We start from the raw sequence: 18,247 nt of genomic DNA, 5'->3' as shown, positions 1-18,247 counted from the left end.
GCTTACCCAATTTCCTGTCGAATCATAGTTTTTATATTTAGCCAACAGCGAACCTAGAGGAAAATGCTTTCTAAAATATTAGTTTGTTGCCCAAGACTGAGACAAACTTTATTTTTTGTGGCTCTTATAAAGTAATCACATGATTCCATGCTTCAATTTCTAGAATAGAAACTGGGTTAGTATGTAAAATGAGATTTTTGTGGAGAGCAGAGTTGGAGGAGGTATGTGAAGGGATGAAGGTGTGGAAAGACTAACTGGAAACAACCACTCATGCAGTGATCCCAAAGAGAGAGTTGAAAGCAAACTCTTACAACACCATGTCTGGCTAACTTCTGAGAAGAAACAAATCTTAAAACCATCCAGAAGGGCCTGTGAGAGCCTCTCCTTTTTGAAGGCTAAATAAACTGTTCTGTGATTTCTGGCTCAGCCCCATAATTTGACTCTTCTTGAGGTGAACATGTTACCAATTTTGTCCTAAGAAATGGGTTGATAATCCTGGTTTCTCATAGAGCTTTTCTATTAAAGAGCATATTGCATAGAACGTAAAAATGCCAATTTGGACTTGAAATTTGTATTTCTAGTAAATTTAAGTGCCCCATAAGTATTTGTTGATTAAATTATTTGTCTGGCATTATCTTTTGGCTTTTCACTTGATATACATTGATTTTATTCACATATTTTGAACTTTGAGTATGTCACATACCTGGGAATATAAGCGACTGTTTTTTATACTGATTAAATATTCGTGTTTCCTTTTAGAATCTATATCCGTAGTATATCAAAGTTGGGCAGATTTATAAATGTAAAGATTCAAAACTTTGAGCTGGTCTACAATCCTTTATCTGTAGTTCTGAAATCCCCAAATCCCTGTGAGCTGAAATGCTTTTCAAACTCATTTAGTGACAATGCCTGACCTTAACTCATGGGAAGCCAATGTGGTCTTTGCTTCATTAGTGTGAATATTTGCATATTTTGCTACAGGGAGCTGCACCAGAAGCCCTTCTGGAGTTGGTATGTAATATGCAGTGCATACTCCATATTCCCTTAATAAAATTCAAAATTTTCTGAATCCTGAACCACATCCGGTTCCAAAGGCTTTGGGTAAGGGATTGTGGACCTATACTGTATTGTGGATGGATTTTGCCCTAAACACAGTTCAACTATGTGTTTTATGGTGAATTCTTGCTTATAGGTTAGACAGATTATGTGAAACCTTGCTGTTAAAACCATTGGCAGCACCTGTATGTCTAATTACAACTTTGTGGACAACCCCTTTCTGTCTTCTTTTGCTGTTCAAATGCTCTTCCTGCCCATCTTGCATCGGCCCCTCCTGGTGTTAGGGAGGTTTAATAAAAAGGCAAGCCTAGACTTTCTGCAATTGGGAGTGGCCATGTGCAGCATGGAGCGCATTAGGGGAAGGCCTGTGTACTGGGTGGATGAGTACTTTGTATAGCTTTCCTGCTTCTCCTGGGTGACATCATCACTGCAGGCTTAGAAAATTTAGTGTGCGTCATATCTTTTTTTTTTTTTTTCTGTTCAAGTGTAATGCAAGTGCATTAGAGATTCTGGAAAATATAAAAGAGCACATAAAAGAAATTAATAACCCATAATCCCAATACTTGGAGATAACCATTGTCATCCCATTTTACGGAGGAAAATTGAAGCAACTTGCCTAAAGTCAATCAGCTAGTAGGTAGCATAGCTACGACCCAAACCCAGACAGGTACTCTAGAACCTGTGCTGTGAACAGGTCTCCCTGGTCAGCTTGTCCTTTTATAAGTTAAAACAACCTAAAAGTGTACAGGCCACAAGCCCTTTCACTGCTCTCTCTCTCTGGCTCTCTCTGTGGAACCCCCTGATTGCCCCTATGATTTCTAACTTATCATGTGACATTTTTAAGTCCAGAGACCCACTGTGTGGTCACCTAATTGGTACTGGGTCCACCCTGAGAAAGCATAGATTCCCTGAACCAGTACAGACTGGGTGCCAGGTGAGGGTCGTATAGGGTAGACTTGAGAGAAGGGAGGTAAGGACTATGTCTCCAGCACTGCTCCTGAGTGCCCCCACGGCAGTGTCCCTTCCAGCTAACTGTCGTTGTTTCAGATCTTAAGATATTGTCCATGCAATATATAATCGTGCGATATATATAAACACCTTCTAATACGATTTATGTTTCCTTCCAAAGTTCCCTTTTAGTTTGCTGGTCTGCAGGGCAGAATAGCATAGAGGTCAAGTACAAGGGCTATGGAGCTATTTGACCTTGGACAGGTAACTTAATACACCTGGGCTCCACTTTCCTCATCTAGAAGATGGGGACAATATAGGGACCTCCTCATAGTGTTATTACAAAACTTAGATATGGGCCTGCTGCATCTAAAGGCCACAGCCAATGGTAGCCATTAATCTCCTACAGTCTGCGTTCCCAGGCAGTATCCCCCCTGATGATTTAGTGTATCATACAGCCTGATACACTTCAGATAGAGATAGCCTGTTTGTTTGGTTTTTTCAATCAAGGAAATGAAATTTCTATTTATTGAGTGTTGTTAGATGCTGTGCACTGGACTCAGAGCTTTGCCTATATCATGTCTTTTAATTCTGATAACCCTGAAGGCAAATTTTTTTTTTTACCAGGTCTATTTCTTTTTTTAAAAAAGATTTTTATTAAAATATAGCTAACATACAATATTGTATTAGTTTCAGGTCTACATCATAATTATTCAATATTTATATACCTAAAGAAGTAATCACTATGGTAAGTCCAGCAACCATCTGACACCGCACAACACTATCAAAATATTATTGACTATATTCTCTATGCTGTACATTACATCCCCATGACTTATTTTTTTGTAGCTAGAAATTGGAACCTCTTATTCCCTTTCACCTTTTTTCCCTTTGAAGGGAAATATTTTAATCTCTGTTTTGCTGATGAGGCTCAGAAAGGATGAGAAACCAGCCCCTGTCACCCAAAGCATCAATAATGAAGTGTGAATTTGAATTGAGACCGGTCAGCGCCCAAAGCCCAGGCTTGTCCTACTCCCCACTCCCCACAAAATCATTCAGCATTAAAGGCACTGGCTTCACAATGATGTAGATGTTTTATTTTCTATAGGAAAGAAAGTCCCTCCAGGCCTTTTAGAAGACTTTTCATTAAACATTTTCAAATCCTTATTGTTACATATCTATAGTTTTCTTTTAATTCTACATTATAGAGGGACAAGTTTAAGTAAAAATAACTCAAAAACTGCCTTACTGACACTAATTTCAATATTTACAAGGCTTCAGACTTTATGAAGTGTCCCAATCTGCTTTCTTTACATTATCTTAGTTTGTTCTGGGGTGATTTGATTACAAGACATGAAGTTCTAAAGTATTAGTTGGGCTTGGGGGGCAAAGTGAAATTTAATTCTGGAGTTTATTAATTTTAGTGATGAATAGCAAAGACTCGATGGTGCTCCAATTATAACTCCTTTTTCATGGCTCTTTCTCCTGCTCTGGGTTTCTTTTGCAGTTTCAAAAGCCAACTCGCAAGAAAAGGATATCGACAGTGAAGTAGATGATATCTTTTGGAATACAAGGATAGTACCAATTTTGCATGAATTAGAAAAAGGTAAAAAAAAAAAAAAAAGCGATTTTTGTTTTAAATCAAAAATATCTGTGGTCATTTATATGTACCCCATTTCCCTGATATTTTCAGTACACTTTGACTATGATTTCTGTGAACATGTTCAAAAACAAATAAAGCCATCTACTTATTTACCCAGAAATGTATATATTAAATATTAATGTAAACCTAATATTTAGTGAGTAAAATTATACTTTAAATGCAGCAAGAGAGCCTACTTCTAAAATTCCCCTTGGAATATAAATTAATTGTCACTTCCTCTGCCCAATAAAATGCTGATTTGAACTTTCTAGGGTAGCAGTTCATATAAGAAAGTGAGAGATTAAAACAAATTTCAGGCCTTTGAAACTTTGACTAAATCATAGACTGGCATCTTTGGCAGGTGTGCTTCTGGTTTTTTAGATCCAATTCTGTATGTCCTACTCTCCTTAGGATGAGCGCACCTGTCAGAGGTGCCGCTCAGAGCAGGAAGTGTCCTGGGATGTGCCCAGCTCTTGCATGCTGATGCCCCAGCAATGAAAGCCCGTGACCAACAGGTCTCTGCAAAGGTGACTGTGGAAAGCTTGTCAGGAGAATGTCTCCTTCCCTGCCCCGTCACCTTCTCCCTTTGTGCCGCTCCTCCTCGGGGAGCCAGTCTCTGAAGTCGAAATAGGTTCCTCTAAAGCTGCAGTCATGGTCCCAGGGCGGAGCTCAGTGCCTGGCACGCAGTGCACAGCAGGCCCTCACTAGGAATTGTGGAATAAGTGTTCCTTGATGAGCAAAGCAGCTCGATAGCCACACAGAGGGGCCATAGGAGGAGCAGGATAAATGAGCCTTCCCCAGCAGCCAAACAGGGAGGTCATGCAGAAGATCTTCCTAAAAGGTTCAGATGACCTCCCCGCCTCCCCAGCTCCCTGTTGTGCTTAGCGGTGTTCATGATTGATGTGGGAGCCCTGGACAGGGTTTCTGTCCTGGCACTGCTTCTAACTAAGCATATGGCCGTGAGCAATAGGGTTCTCACCTGCCACATGAGCAGTGCGGGAGACGAGATCATCACCAAGTTCACTGCAGCGCAAATCCCTGAGAATAAGAACGTGTTCACTTTGTCCCCTCTAGAGTTATTCACCCTCTTGCTAGTGATCCAGTTTAACTTTGGGCCCTTTATTTTAAGAGATGTGTGCAAAAACTAGCGAGGAGCACAATCAGTCTGGGTCAGAGTTAAAAGAGAAAACGTACGAGGAAGAACACGTTGGGGAGAAGGGCCGGCACGGGAGGCCTATCTTGAAGGAAGTCTTCAGCGTGAGGGTTTTAAGAGGGTTCTGAGGGTTCTGCCACCACGACACGGGCAGGAGTAACAGGAGTTTGAGATTCAAAACGTGGATAAATCTCCCTTCTTAGAAGGATTATCGAATCCTGAAGTATGGCACGTCTTCCGTAGACAACTTTACAAACAGCAAATGGTGGCAGGGCTGGGTTACTTCACCCTTTGAGATTCTTTCTTCTTCTTTTTTTCTCCTTTACTTTTTATTCTGATATAATTTCAGACTTACAGAAAAGTTGCAAGAATAGTACAAAGAAATCCCATACGCTCTTCCCCCCAATTCCTCAAATATTAACATTTTACCATATTTGCTTTATCATTCTCTCTTCCTCAACCCGCTCCCTCTTGCTCTCTTTTTGTCTACAGCACCCCTCCCCAACACACGTATACACATTGTTTTCTCCTTTTGTAAACCTTTGAGAACAAGTGGCTTACGTGATGGCCCATATCCCTAAGTCTGCGAGTATGTATTTTTAGAAACCAGGGCATTCTGTTACATATCTGGAAATTACCATACAATACTATACAAACCTTATTCAGATTTCGACAGTTGTCCTAATAATTTAGTTTATAGAAAAAGAAAATTCTAGGTCACAAGTTCTGATTATTTGTCATGTCTCTTTCATGATCTTGACATATTTGAAGAGTACAGGCCTATTGTTTGGAGACTGCCCCACAAATTAGGTTTGTCTGGTATTTCCTCACAATTAGATTCAGGTTAGGCATTTGGGGCAGGTCTGTGGGATGAGCGGTGCTCTGTCCTCATTGCATCGTATCAGGAGGCTGATTTGATCCATTACTGGTGATGTGAACTTTGATCACTTGGGGAAGGTGGTGTCTGCCAGTTTTTGCCACTGTAAAATTACTATTTCCCCTCTTGTAATTAAATAAATATCTTATGGGGAGAAGTTACTTTGAGACTCTGTTAGTTTAGATCATTCATCAAACTTCCATTCACTTGCTTTAGCCCCTTGAGAATGTTGATAGCTCTTAGATTCAAGTTGTCTTTTAAGAATATATGGCATTTATAACAAAACACTGGTATAGGTTAATTTGATCGATAGTTTAAAATTTGGCCCTTGAGCCTTTCTTTTAAATTTCTTTCAAGCTAAAACAGCTATTCTTGAGTAGAACCTACCAGGCTGAAGAGTTTGTGGAGGGAAGTATTAGAAAAATGCCTTGACGTCTCCCCACTGTCAGAGAGTGGTCCATGGCCTGGGCTCAAGGTTTGTGAAGAAACTGCCAGTCACAGAAGAATAAAACAACAAAACAAAAGTGTTTCTTACAATAGGGCTCAGGTTTTCCCTTTATTTAAAGTTAGTCTAAGTCATTTCCCATCGATTCATTTATTTAAGTACATATCTGAAAGGCATTGAAGGTTACTTAGCTATTGAGGTTTAAATTTTTTCTTAGATGTTATTGTTGAAAAGAGCTAAAAATGGCCTGAGTCATTTCCTTTTGCAGGCGCACACTTCCTCTATGTGGGCTTTTAAGAACACATTATGGTATTTATTTAAGATTGGCTTCCTACTTTTAAATTTTGTGAGGGAATCTATCAGAGATAATATTTTTCAACTGAATACCTTAGACATAGGATTCTTATATTTCTCCTCATGTTCCATGTTGTCTGCTGCTTTTCTTTCTTGTATGCCTATTAGTTGGGCTGCCACTTTCAAAGATTGCTTTCCTCAGAATTCTTATTATAAAGTGTTCTAGGTCTGCCTATTTCCTAACTAAAGTCTTCTTTTTTATTCTCTTCTTTTCTAATAACTACCTACAAATGATAGTGAAAATTTGGTGATATTTTGAGATTTTGTTCTATTTGAGCCCTCTTTTCTCAGATAATGAGCATTATTCTCACAGAAAAAAAATATTGATCCTTGTTTTCATCAACAGATATATTAGAAAATGAATATGTATTAAACTATGTTATAGGTTGTCAGTATAGTATTCTCCCTGCACCTGTACTATTTATACAAACATATAAGACATGGTTCTATACTCATTTAGCATGACATATCTGTTTGAAGGTACCAGACATATAATACTATACATATATACATACATACATACATACATACATACATATATAATGGTATGAAATAACATTTGTTGTATGTGGAATAGTATGAAATAACATTTTCTGGACCAGCCAGAACATCAACAGAGCCTTGAAGGACCAAAATTAGTAAGAATAAAAGTAAGGAGAACATTCTAGGCCAGTAGAACTATGCCACAAAGGGTTGAAGATGGAAATGCATGTAGTATGCTTCCATGATGCTGAACAGAGCACTGGCTGAGGTGGATGGTATTTAGAATGAAGGAAACCAACTGAAATAGATACAGTTCCATTGTTTGGAAGACTGTGCTCTAGATAAGCTAACTGACTGATTAGTAAATAAGTTGCCATGGTAGGAGATGGATCAATGAAATGAAAAAGAAAATCAGTTAGAGGGAAATGATAAGAGAAGAGGAAAAGCATAGTCCAGGAATTGGAAGATGTCTGGGAAAACAGTTACGGGGTTTTTACTTATACTGTCTGTGTTTGATGCACTTGAAAATGACCTTAATTAGTAACTGCTGCTTTACTCTCTTTGCCCTGACAGAAGAGAACACTGAAATGGTTTGTACTGCTTGCACACAACTTCATCACGCTTTAGAGGAAGGAAACATGCTTGGAAGTAAATTTAAGAGAAGAAGTATTCTTCTGAAGACCCTGTATAAACTAGTTGATGTTGGCTCAGACTCACTCAGCCTTAAACTTGCAAAAATTATTCTAGCAGTAAGTTTTTCTTTCCTCCGGTCTAGACTGTAACACATAAAATTTTTTGTTTAATGCTTTATTTGTAAATACTACAAAGAAGATTAGAAATGTAATGTGTTCACTTAGAATCTTGAAAGAAATTAAGGTAATAAATTAACGTCCTAGAATTTAACTAGAAAGTACTATCTAAGGAACTAAGGCTGAGGACAGAGAAAATGTTCAAATAAACTCTTACGTATGGACTGTGGCTAGGTTTAAAAAATGTGACAATAGGCAAATATATTTAAAATAGTTGCTCAACCGACTTGACTGGAGATCAGTAGCAGAGTGCAGGCTGTGGTTTCTGGTGGGGGCTTGATATTGTCACATGATTTAATAAATAACTTAAGTTAACTTAGACACAATGGCCAGGTGCATTAAGAACCAGCATGAAACAGAGAAACAGCTGCATGTGGTCGTGGGAAGGTAGTCATAGAAGTCTCCTGTGAGGTGTTAGAAGAAAAGGCCAGACACCAAATAAAAACACAGAAACTCTGTCTTGAACAAAATGATATCATTGTTTGAAGGGAGTACTTTGTTGTCACAGCCATAAACAGTTGGAACCAAAAGATAACACACAATTATTATAGAATGTTCTAAGAGAGCCGCTAAAACAAATGAATAAAGCTTTGTTTACCCAGTTTCATAAAAGTAAAAGCGATTATGTTAACACCCCATAATTCAAACAATTTAAAATCTTAAAGTACACAGTGGAGGTAAGCCTAGTCATACTAACAGTTTAGTAAGAGTGTCCACCGTTTCTTATTTTGATATCTTTCATAAAGCAGGATGTTCTGACTACATATCCTATACAGTTTATTGGAGCAGCTATGTTCTTATTTAGCTGTCATCCTCAACTATTCACCCTCTTTTTAAAAATTGTGATATGACATATGACTCAGAAAGCAACTCTTTTTTGAAATAGTGATTTCAGTAGTGTTTGAATCCCTCTCGTTGCTGATAATTGATCACCTTCTGAATGAAACGTACGTTTAGATAGAGCTCTCTCAGTAACATGGACTGCCCCGCTGAATCAGGGGCAAGGCTTGGCTAGGCTACGCTCCCTAGCGAGAGATGGGTAGGCGGTCCCTCCTGATGAACTGCAGAACCACGAGGTCAGGAAGGACCTTTAGGACCCTCAAGCCCAACTTCCTGTCTGCCTCGTGAATCTCCGATAATGTTCCAGGCAAGATGTTGTTTCACTTAGGCTTTGGTGATGGAGTTCTATGTTAATATTAAAAAGACCACATAAAAAGCTGTTGAAGAAAAAAAAATCAGCAAAACACTAAACATATACAGGACTAAGAAGTTTCTAAAACTCCTGTCAATATTTTATCTACCAGTTTAATATTATAATTCAGACATTTTAAATTATATAACTATAAAGTTAAAAAAAATCTATGAGCATAGTGTTCTGATTTCTTGCATTCTTAGTTAAATGAGGTTTGCCAGACAGCCATTTTGATTTTAGCCTTTGTATCAAAACTTTTAAAAATGTATCAATCTATGTTGATTTATTTAGAGTACAGACATATGTACAGTATGAATATAACTATATTCAGGAGGAGAAAAAATCTAGTATCCTATACAGGAGAAAAAAAAAGAAAAGAAATATCAGTATGTCAACAGTGATTATATATAGTGGTAGTATAATGAGTGATTTATAAACTTCTCTTTAATTTTTCAAATTTGCTTTAAATAGAAAAAACTACTATTTTTAATGTAAGAAAAATACCCCACTAAAGGAACCAATTTTGTGCCAGGGACTCTCGACACTGGGAGTACAAGTAGATAACATAGCCTCTGCCCTCTGGGCTGGCACTGTAGCAGAAGAGACAGACGGTAAACACATAAAGTGCCAAAGGGGCTGATAAGTACTGCGGGAAGAAAATAAAGCAGAGTAAAGGAAATGGACAGTGTTGGGTGGAAATGCTGTTTTATATAAGGTAGTCTATATTTTTTATATATAATTTAATATTTTATTATCTTTTCATGTCTCAAAGTCATAATTTTACAGTTAGCAAAAGAGAAGGCAAAGGAATTTGCTCTGAATGTAAACTGACCTTATAGCAGACTTGGAAATTGTGGGTTATCTGTTGTTGTTGTTGTTGTTTTTAATAAAAACTCTGACAACAGTTTTTTTTTTCCTTTGACACTTTTCATTAAAAATATGATTTGGGTGGGAGTGTGAAGTTAGTTGTATTCATTCATTTATTCAACAAGCTTAAGTACATAACACATACTACATACCACCACCATATAGAAAGAAATAATAAATCATGATTTTGACCTCAAAGTCTAGTGGAAGATTGTCAACTGATTAAAATATAATCCTAAATATTAAGAACAATATATTTTCCATTGGCAAATAACTTTTTTTTCTATTTTTTTTTTTTTTAGTTTATTTTCTGGATGTTAATGCAATGTTTTTTTAAACACTTAATTATGAAAAATGTTTATAAGTTCTCGTTTCCATTTTTCCTCCTGAAGACAGAAGGACTCTCCATTCTGCCACATGTGACAGTTTCTGAGGCTTCCTTAACAGGGCTTCTCAGACTGGACCATGCACATGGATCCCCTGGGGAACTCATTGAAATGCAAATTCTGATTCAGTTGGGCTGGGTGAGGCCTGGGAATCTGCATTTCTAATACATGCCTGCACAGGTGATTCTGAGATGAGTTGACATGACCTATCTGAGGAGCAGTCTCCTCAGTTGGAAAATGGAAATGACGACACCTAATATTCAGGCTCGCTTTGAGATAACAGAAGAGGCCCAGAGCAAGAGCTGATTGATTTCATCACGGTATCTCCTACCGTGAACAGCACAGGGCCTCGTATACAGTGGAGCTCAATATTTGTGGATTGAACACAGAACAAGCCTTTAAAAAATGTGTCTGACAAATTTCAATATCTTTTTCTTAAACTGACTGAAAACTCAATAAACATTATTGAAGATAATTTTAAAGATACTTTTTAATGATGATATAATGACCCATATGCCATCCTTTTCACACAGTTATATTTATTTATTCAGATGACTGTATTCCTACAAACATATTTCACATGCAATGAGGGCATGGCATATTTCCATCTTATAATAGCTTATAAATGTCTTTCTTTTTAAACATAATGCAGTTATTCATTTATTCTTTTGACCTCTTTTACCCCATCTACCTCCCTCCTCCCCCTCTCCCCAGAAGTTATTCATTTAAATACTTGTCATTACTGCTCAATATGAATAGTATCGATGTTCCACAATTTATTAAATTAGTCCCTAATTTTGGACACTTAGGATTTTTCTTTTTAGTTTTTACTACTGTAGATAAATATACAAATTTAGACCATTCGATTCAGTTAGTTCTCCTGTACTGTTTTTTAAAAACATACACTTCCTTATCGCCCCTGTTTAATTTACTTGAATATTTTTGCGTGATTTAGAAGGTAATTTTAAACTTTGAACATTACTTGTGATTATCCCAAAGCATTCCAGAAATAACCTTAAAAAAAATAAATATATAATCTAATCAGAGAATATGACTTTTTTTCTTTTATACAAATGATAAAGAGAATACCCTTTTCCTTTTTTTTTCACCTGCACTATGCATTCTTTTTAAGGTAATTTAATTTGAAACTTTGGTATCTTTATTTCTTACTTTTGTGTTTTAAAGCAGTTACTCCATTTAATTAAACAGCATCATCCCCCCTTTTCCTCATAAACTCTTTAAAAAGTAGTAAGCTCACATAAACATGAGACTGTAGGAAGACATGAATGCTTACTATTAAAATGTACTTACTCTAAATATCATTCATATTGTATTTACTATAAATGAGTCAATCAGATACCATAGTTGACAAATATGTGGCCAAAATTTTTGAAAGTTGATTTTTTTAGAAATTTTCTTCATGTTTTAAAAATACTCTTGTTGCACTTTAAAATTTTTGTGTCAAAAAATATAAATGGCATGTCTTTATTTCCCTCTGCAATAGAAATGTGTTTTCTTTCTCTGCAGCTTAAAGTGAGCAGAAAGAATCTTCTTAATGTCTGCAAACTTATATTTAAAATTAGCAGGAATGAGAAGAATGATTCTCTGATTCAAAATGATGGCATTTTGGGTAAGTATCAATCAGAGCTACCATTGAGCAAATGTTGCATGAGGGCAAATGAAAAGTTTGCAAAGTAAAGTTACGATTCATGATAGCTGGAATATTTTATTTTCTAATAATATGCAGAAGTTGTATGATGTTTTTTTTTGCTTGGTCCTTCACTGCATTTACCACATTCCATTTAATGTATCCTTTGGAGCCTAAGAGGATAGTCTGTTTTTTTTGTTTTTTTTTTTGTTTTGTTTTGTTTTTCTTTTTAATGCCTATAGTAACATTATTGTATATAGTAACATGACTTTACAAAGTGTTCCCTATTTAAAAATTCATTTCCCGGTCTTGGGGTTACTATTAGGAAAAAAACCAACACACATTTAATAGTATTTGACATATTAAAAGTTTTTATGTCTTTAGTAGGCATGACTAAAACTTGGAAGACATCTCTAACTGTTATAGAAATTTGACAACAAAGTATCTCAAATGTGTTTCAAATGTGTAGGTAGAGAAATTGTATTACATTCTAACTACCAAGATAACAGTGTCTAATTCTTGATATACTTTTAAATAATAAGATGCTTAAATAGTTATCTAAATAGAAATTTTTTATGAATTAATATTGCCGATCTAAGGGAAAGTAGCATGGAAAATACTTTGAGTCTTCTTTTTATAACATAAAATAAATGATCTTTATCTTTTTTTTTTTTACCCCAGCAGACAGGGACAAACCCAGTACTGAAGGAAATGTCAAACACTGAACAGCTCACTGAGAAATGTAGACTGAAAACAAAGAAAGATTCTGACAAATGCTCACACTGATATTAATAAAATCAGATGCGAGATAGGCATAATTAACCTTATCAGAGTTGCTTGGATTACTCTTAAAACCTAGTAGTTGTGTATTGTATGAATGGATGCTCTTAAGTTGTCTAGGGAAAGGGTGGGTGTTATATTCGAAGTATCCCTTTCTATAGTGATTGAGATTTTCTATCTTGATTAATTTCCCATTCATTTAGCAGCTGGTATATTCTTAAACATTTGTTAAAATGTAACTCTTAAATTACTTTATTTATTTGTTATTTTGTGATAACTCAAAATGTTTGTAACCAAAAATAGAAGTTGGTAAATGTTAATAAGAAGCAGGGAATGACATTTACAGAACATTTCCTTATTTATATATTATAATCCCATCCTTTTGCTGTCATTACTATTATTTGTCTTAGCTCAAAGTAAGCTTTCCTCTTTATGCCATGTGAGTAACCCTTAACAAGCATTTGACTGTAGATTCTAACATTTTACAAACTGTATTTGATCTTCACATACAAGCACTTTAATATATCTCTCCCCAGCTGTTATACTCATACATTTGTAATAATCCATCTTTTTGACAGAATCATTATTGGAGGTCCTGAGAAGCGAAGACCTGCAAACTAACACCGAAGCTTTTTTATACTGTGTGGGGACTATCAAATTCATTTCTGGAAATCCAAGATTTCTTAACGAAATGATCAGCAAAGGTGCTGTGGAAATATTGATGAATTTGATAAAGCAAATAAATGAGAACACCAAGAAATGCAGTACATGTTTGCCTAACTCAGGCCATTTGTTAGTCCAAGTAAGTATTTTACTTGAAAAGGTTAGATATGTAAAATTAGTTTTCACATTACCTAGTATCAGTTATCTGCCAGGTGAATGTAACAGGTAACGGGTGGGCTGTTGCCCCACCTCAGGGATCAAGGGCAACAATCACTGCCCACCTCCTCCTTGTGTGTGCCCATTTCCACTGGAAAGGCTATTCTATGGCTTTTCATGGAGCAGCTGTCCACACAGCTTGCAGACATCCATTTCCACGACCCTGTGGAGAATGCAGGTCTGGAAGAATGAAAAAGCAGCACCTTTCTGTGAAGCGATTGCATGTTATAATCAGAATTTTAATAGGCAGAGTTTTAACTTTTAGAGTTTTGAAAACAAGCCTCATCTGGAGAGTATTCATGATGATGGGTAGTTAAATACCATGAATCTTGTATCTACAATAAAAAAGAGAAAGTTAATGATATTGAGTTGTTGAGAGGGTATGTAGATGACATGCAGGCCTAAGACTGCAGAAACGAAGGTAACATGACTGGATCCCTTTAATATGACCAAGGTAAGGAGAGAAAATTTGTTATGTGTTAAAAGTTTTATTACTTCTTTTGCAGCAGATTAAATTTTATCATTAAATTATTTTCATTAGTGCTGCTTCAGCTCTCATATTCTTTTTTAGATGAGATTTTACACTTTAATGGTATTTGTAGTATCAGATAATAGCATCTTCGATGTAATAATTCATGAGATTTGAAATGCACTTGTCAATTAATGAGGATTGATTAAGCACTCAGAGCACTCAAAGCCTATGGGAAAGTATGTTAAAAATTAGATTTAGACCCTGGTCTAAAGATGCTTAAAGTGTTTATGATGATTATTAATTTTGGACTTTATGGTCTGTCTCCATTTTGAAAAAAAATGTGGAAACCTCTTTTAGTCACAAATGATTAAAAATTCTACTGGATGTGTCATCTTCTGACTAGGAAAACTTAAGAAACATTATTTTCATGCTGCCAGTGTTATTGAATTCCTCAAGATTTTCTCTCATTTAATAGTTATTTTGGTTATATAATTATATTCCTTGTTAAAATGCAAAAAAAAAAAAAAGTATAAAAGATAAAGGCGGGTAACATTGGACAGCCAGGGCTTCTTGTCCTTTATGACTTTCAACCCAGAGAAGCTCAGTAGCTTTAGCACACTTTCTGGGGACCTCCTATTACAAAACTGTACATTCTAGCATCTGGCACAGTGCCAGATTCATCCTGTTTTCCTAACACAATCCTGTCAGAGGCTGTTGAATGAACGGAACACATCTGAAGCTGGGCCCTAAAGGTTGTGTAGAATTTGCAAAACTGGCAGACCGGGAAAGGGACAAGGTGCTAGGGTGGCGGAAGCGGGGATTCTGAAGAGGGGGATCTGTCTTAGAGCAGAGTGTTTCTGTGGGAAAAGCGTACAGGTGAGATTCAAAGCCGACGGTCATGGGTCTCGAGGACCAGGCTGCAGAATGTGGACTTAGAGCACCAGGGAGCAATTGCAGGTCAATGCGTGGAAGGAAGAGATGATATCAGAGTGGCAGAAAGATGAATGTGTACAAGATATTAAATGGATAAAGACCAAAAAGCTGAAAAGTAGTGGGAGGAGGATATGTCAGTGGTATGGACCAATTGGAGAGTTAAGATCTCATACACAGTATCCCCAATTAAGAGGCATTGTTGCAGTTATTAGATTTTAGACATAATGGAGCTAAAGGAAAATGATCAAGGAATGGGCGTAAAAGAAAAGCTCCACAGCATGTGGGCTAATGTTGCTTGCAGGAAAAAATACTGAAGCACTGAGATTTTGAAGGGTTTTTTTATATGTGTTGTTTCTTGTGTGTGTGTGTGTATATATATATATATATATATATATATATATATATATATATATATATATATATACACATACACATATGTTGATCACCATGTGGCTGACACCAGGAGACATTGATGACACAGGTGTTTGTAGAGTGGCTGCTCTGTGCCTGGTGTGTTCTGAGTGCTGAGTAAGAGAATGAAGGATGAGAGAGCTGCCAGTGGGGGCCAACTTTGTGGTGATTCTCGTGTCCAGATAATGGTGTACAGTGTCTTATTCTTCTACAAAACCATGGTCCTTCCACATGTTCGATGCTGCATTCAGTTTTACCTGTTGGGTACCTGATAGCATTCTGAGACGGTTGAGAGACCAATTGCTGATGCTGAGAGAAACTGAGGGGCTACCACCTGTGCCTCAAGTGGAAGTAGTAATGCTCCCAGTCTGGGAAAACTGGAGTCATGAGTGTGTCTGTAAAATCGTAAGGGTAAAGAAGCTTAAACTGTGCATGTTCACTAAGTTCCAGAATATTAGAATTTCGGGAGAGTTCCCTGAAACTTGGAAAAAGAGAAATATCGGCCAGGTAAAAGACAAGGCCCCCTAAGTGCCAGTAATAAATTGCATGACCCAAAGAGGTAACACAGACAGAAATAGAGATTTGCCTCCGTTGATCTAAAATGGATTATTACGAGGTGTTAGGGTTCATCCCTGACTGGTAAAGGCCAACGATTAGAAGGCATAACACAGGAGATGAGGAAGTTTACTGGAGTCCCCACCATCAGAAAATCTGTGTGTTCTCCACCCTACCCCGCTTCTGGGGAGTGGAGAAGAGTCTTCTGTATTTGTCATAGTCACACCAAGCCCAAATTCCCCTGGCATCTTGTTTTTTTCTGTTGTGTCTTGAGAACATTATGTTCAAAGCTGCTTCACTGTAACTGAAGAAAATCTCAAGGTGTTCCCATTTATAGTTGGGTAATTTATAGGTATATAATATAGCTATTGAAACCCAGATTGACTTGAACATTCCTTTGTATTTCCAACCTTCTTTTCTTTCCAGACTGACTCATTTGATTTTGAGTTCAATCCTTAAAAAAAAAAACATTCTTTCTCTGCTTCAGCTACATTTTTGAAGTGAAAATTTTTCTATAGCACCCCAGATAACATAGTTTGCTTTCCCTCCTCTCTTACCTGTGTCATTTCTCTGGCCTCTAAGCCTGCAGGCTTCTCCTTAGAGGGTCCTTTGAATCCTGATCTTACTCCCTCCTTGCTCTGTACATCTCCAGTGTCATATTCTTCCTTTATCTATATGGAAATTTCTTAGTCAGTTCGACCCTCCCACCCCCTGTCAATCCCTGTTCCATTCTCTCACTTTGGCTTGAGTTTGGGGACAAGAAAAACGAATCAAACAAAGAGAGATGACTCAGACATTTTGAGCCGGGGTGTTTTAGAAAGTGATAAAATTATTATTAGAAATTGGAGTTACACAAGGAACTGATTTGGTGAGAGGAGGAAATTATGCAATGAGTCTTAATGTAAGACTTTAAAGTGCCAACAGAATAGCCAAGTGGTAGTGTCCAATGGGCAACTGAGATCTGAACTAATGCTTATAGCAGAGAAAGTAACCCCTCCCCACCCCCCACCCCCCGCAAAAAAAAAAAAAAAAAAAAAACAGATTCGGTGTCATTAACATGGAAGTGATAGTCGAAGTCTAGAAAGGCAATGAGCGTACTCAGGCAGAGAGGATAGAAAAAGAACAGAAGAGGGCTGAGGACAGATTCTGTAAAATGGCCGAATTTGTGGAATGAGAAGAGAAAAAAATAAGTGACCAAAAAATTAAGAAAGGATAATGTACAAGAGAATAGAGATTTTAAAAGCAAGGATTGGTCAGCTTTGGTAAATACCGTAGAGAGCACACAGGTAAAGAGGAATTCTACTTCGTATGGAGCAGTCAAGTATGCAGGAGCTCTCGTTCCTTTTAAATCTTACATATTTTCTTTATCTCTGTATTTTTAAATTAAAAGATGTTTTGATATCGTTTTTGATTTATTTTTTTATTTTTATTTTTTTTTAATTTCTAAGCCCTAGAGTAAAACTCTCCCTTTTGGCTGCTCTGAGTTCACTCCTGTATTCTATGTTCCACGCCTTCCCTACCACATACTACGTCACCCTTAGAGCCCTGAGGGTCCATTTGGTGTGTGCCCCTAGTGTTAGGACCGAACTCAGTGCCACCATGTGGACCGGTGAAGAGAGCACAGACTCCGGAGCTGGCGTTTCAGCTCGAGCACTGACCCTGCTCGTCACTCTCTGAGCCTCGCTTTCCTCATCTCGGAAGGACTGGCTATGCCTGGCTTAACGGTTAGTTGGGAAAATTAAATGAAAGCATCTAGAATAGGACATGGCACAGAGTTGGCACTCGGCAGAAATTTATTAAGTAAAATAAGATCAGAATTTCCAAAACTTGAAATTTCAAAGAGCAATTCCTTCTGATGAAGAAAAAAAAAAAAATCACAAGAAATTAAGATGACCAAGCTAGAGGCGGATTTCAAATCTTGAATCTTTTGTTTGTTCGTTTGTTTTGTTTCTTGGCCTTCACAAGCTATATGGAGAAGAGTGCTGAAGAGAATCTAAAACTGGAAGGCGGGTATTACATCGGCAATGCAGGATTCTGGGTGCATAAGGACCCCAAGTTCTCAAAGCCAGTTATTCTCTACTTCAAGGATTTGGGGGATTTAAGAGAGACTTTTGACCGATGTTTGGGGACTTAATTAAGCAGTCATTTAAATTACATTAGTAATTAAAGATTGTACCAAGGCGTTTGGGGTTCTTTAAATCTTGCCTTAGTTATCTTTAATAATTTTAAAATGTAAAGATTAATAAATTTGTATTTAGGTAATTAATTATTATGAGCATGCACACTCTCGTTCTCTGGCTTACCCTTACCTGTGGGAAGTCTGCCTGTTCAGACCATGAAATCAGAACCGAGGCCGT

The 18,247-nt window shown here is 37.1% G+C and overlaps 1 protein-coding gene across 1 annotated transcript in view; it reads left to right on the top strand.

The window, feature by feature from the left end:
• Positions 1 to 18,247, top strand: part of ARMC2 (armadillo repeat containing 2) — an 87,786-nt gene that overhangs the window by 31,494 nt on the left and 38,045 nt on the right. Inside the window, exons 7-10 of the mRNA XM_023533402.1 lie at positions 3,512 to 3,610; positions 7,532 to 7,707; positions 11,740 to 11,842; positions 13,219 to 13,442. Of these exons, the coding sequence (XP_023389170.1) occupies positions 3,512 to 3,610; positions 7,532 to 7,707; positions 11,740 to 11,842; positions 13,219 to 13,442 (602 nt within the window). The remainder of the gene's footprint in view (positions 1 to 3,511; positions 3,611 to 7,531; positions 7,708 to 11,739; positions 11,843 to 13,218; positions 13,443 to 18,247) is intronic.

Source organism: Pteropus vampyrus, unplaced genomic scaffold (genome assembly GCF_000151845.1).
Source record: "Pteropus vampyrus isolate Shadow unplaced genomic scaffold, Pvam_2.0 Scaffold101, whole genome shotgun sequence".
In the NCBI taxonomy this organism is placed as follows: domain Eukaryota; kingdom Metazoa; phylum Chordata; class Mammalia; order Chiroptera; family Pteropodidae; genus Pteropus; species Pteropus vampyrus.
This window is presented reverse-complemented; position numbering and strand designations above follow the sequence as displayed.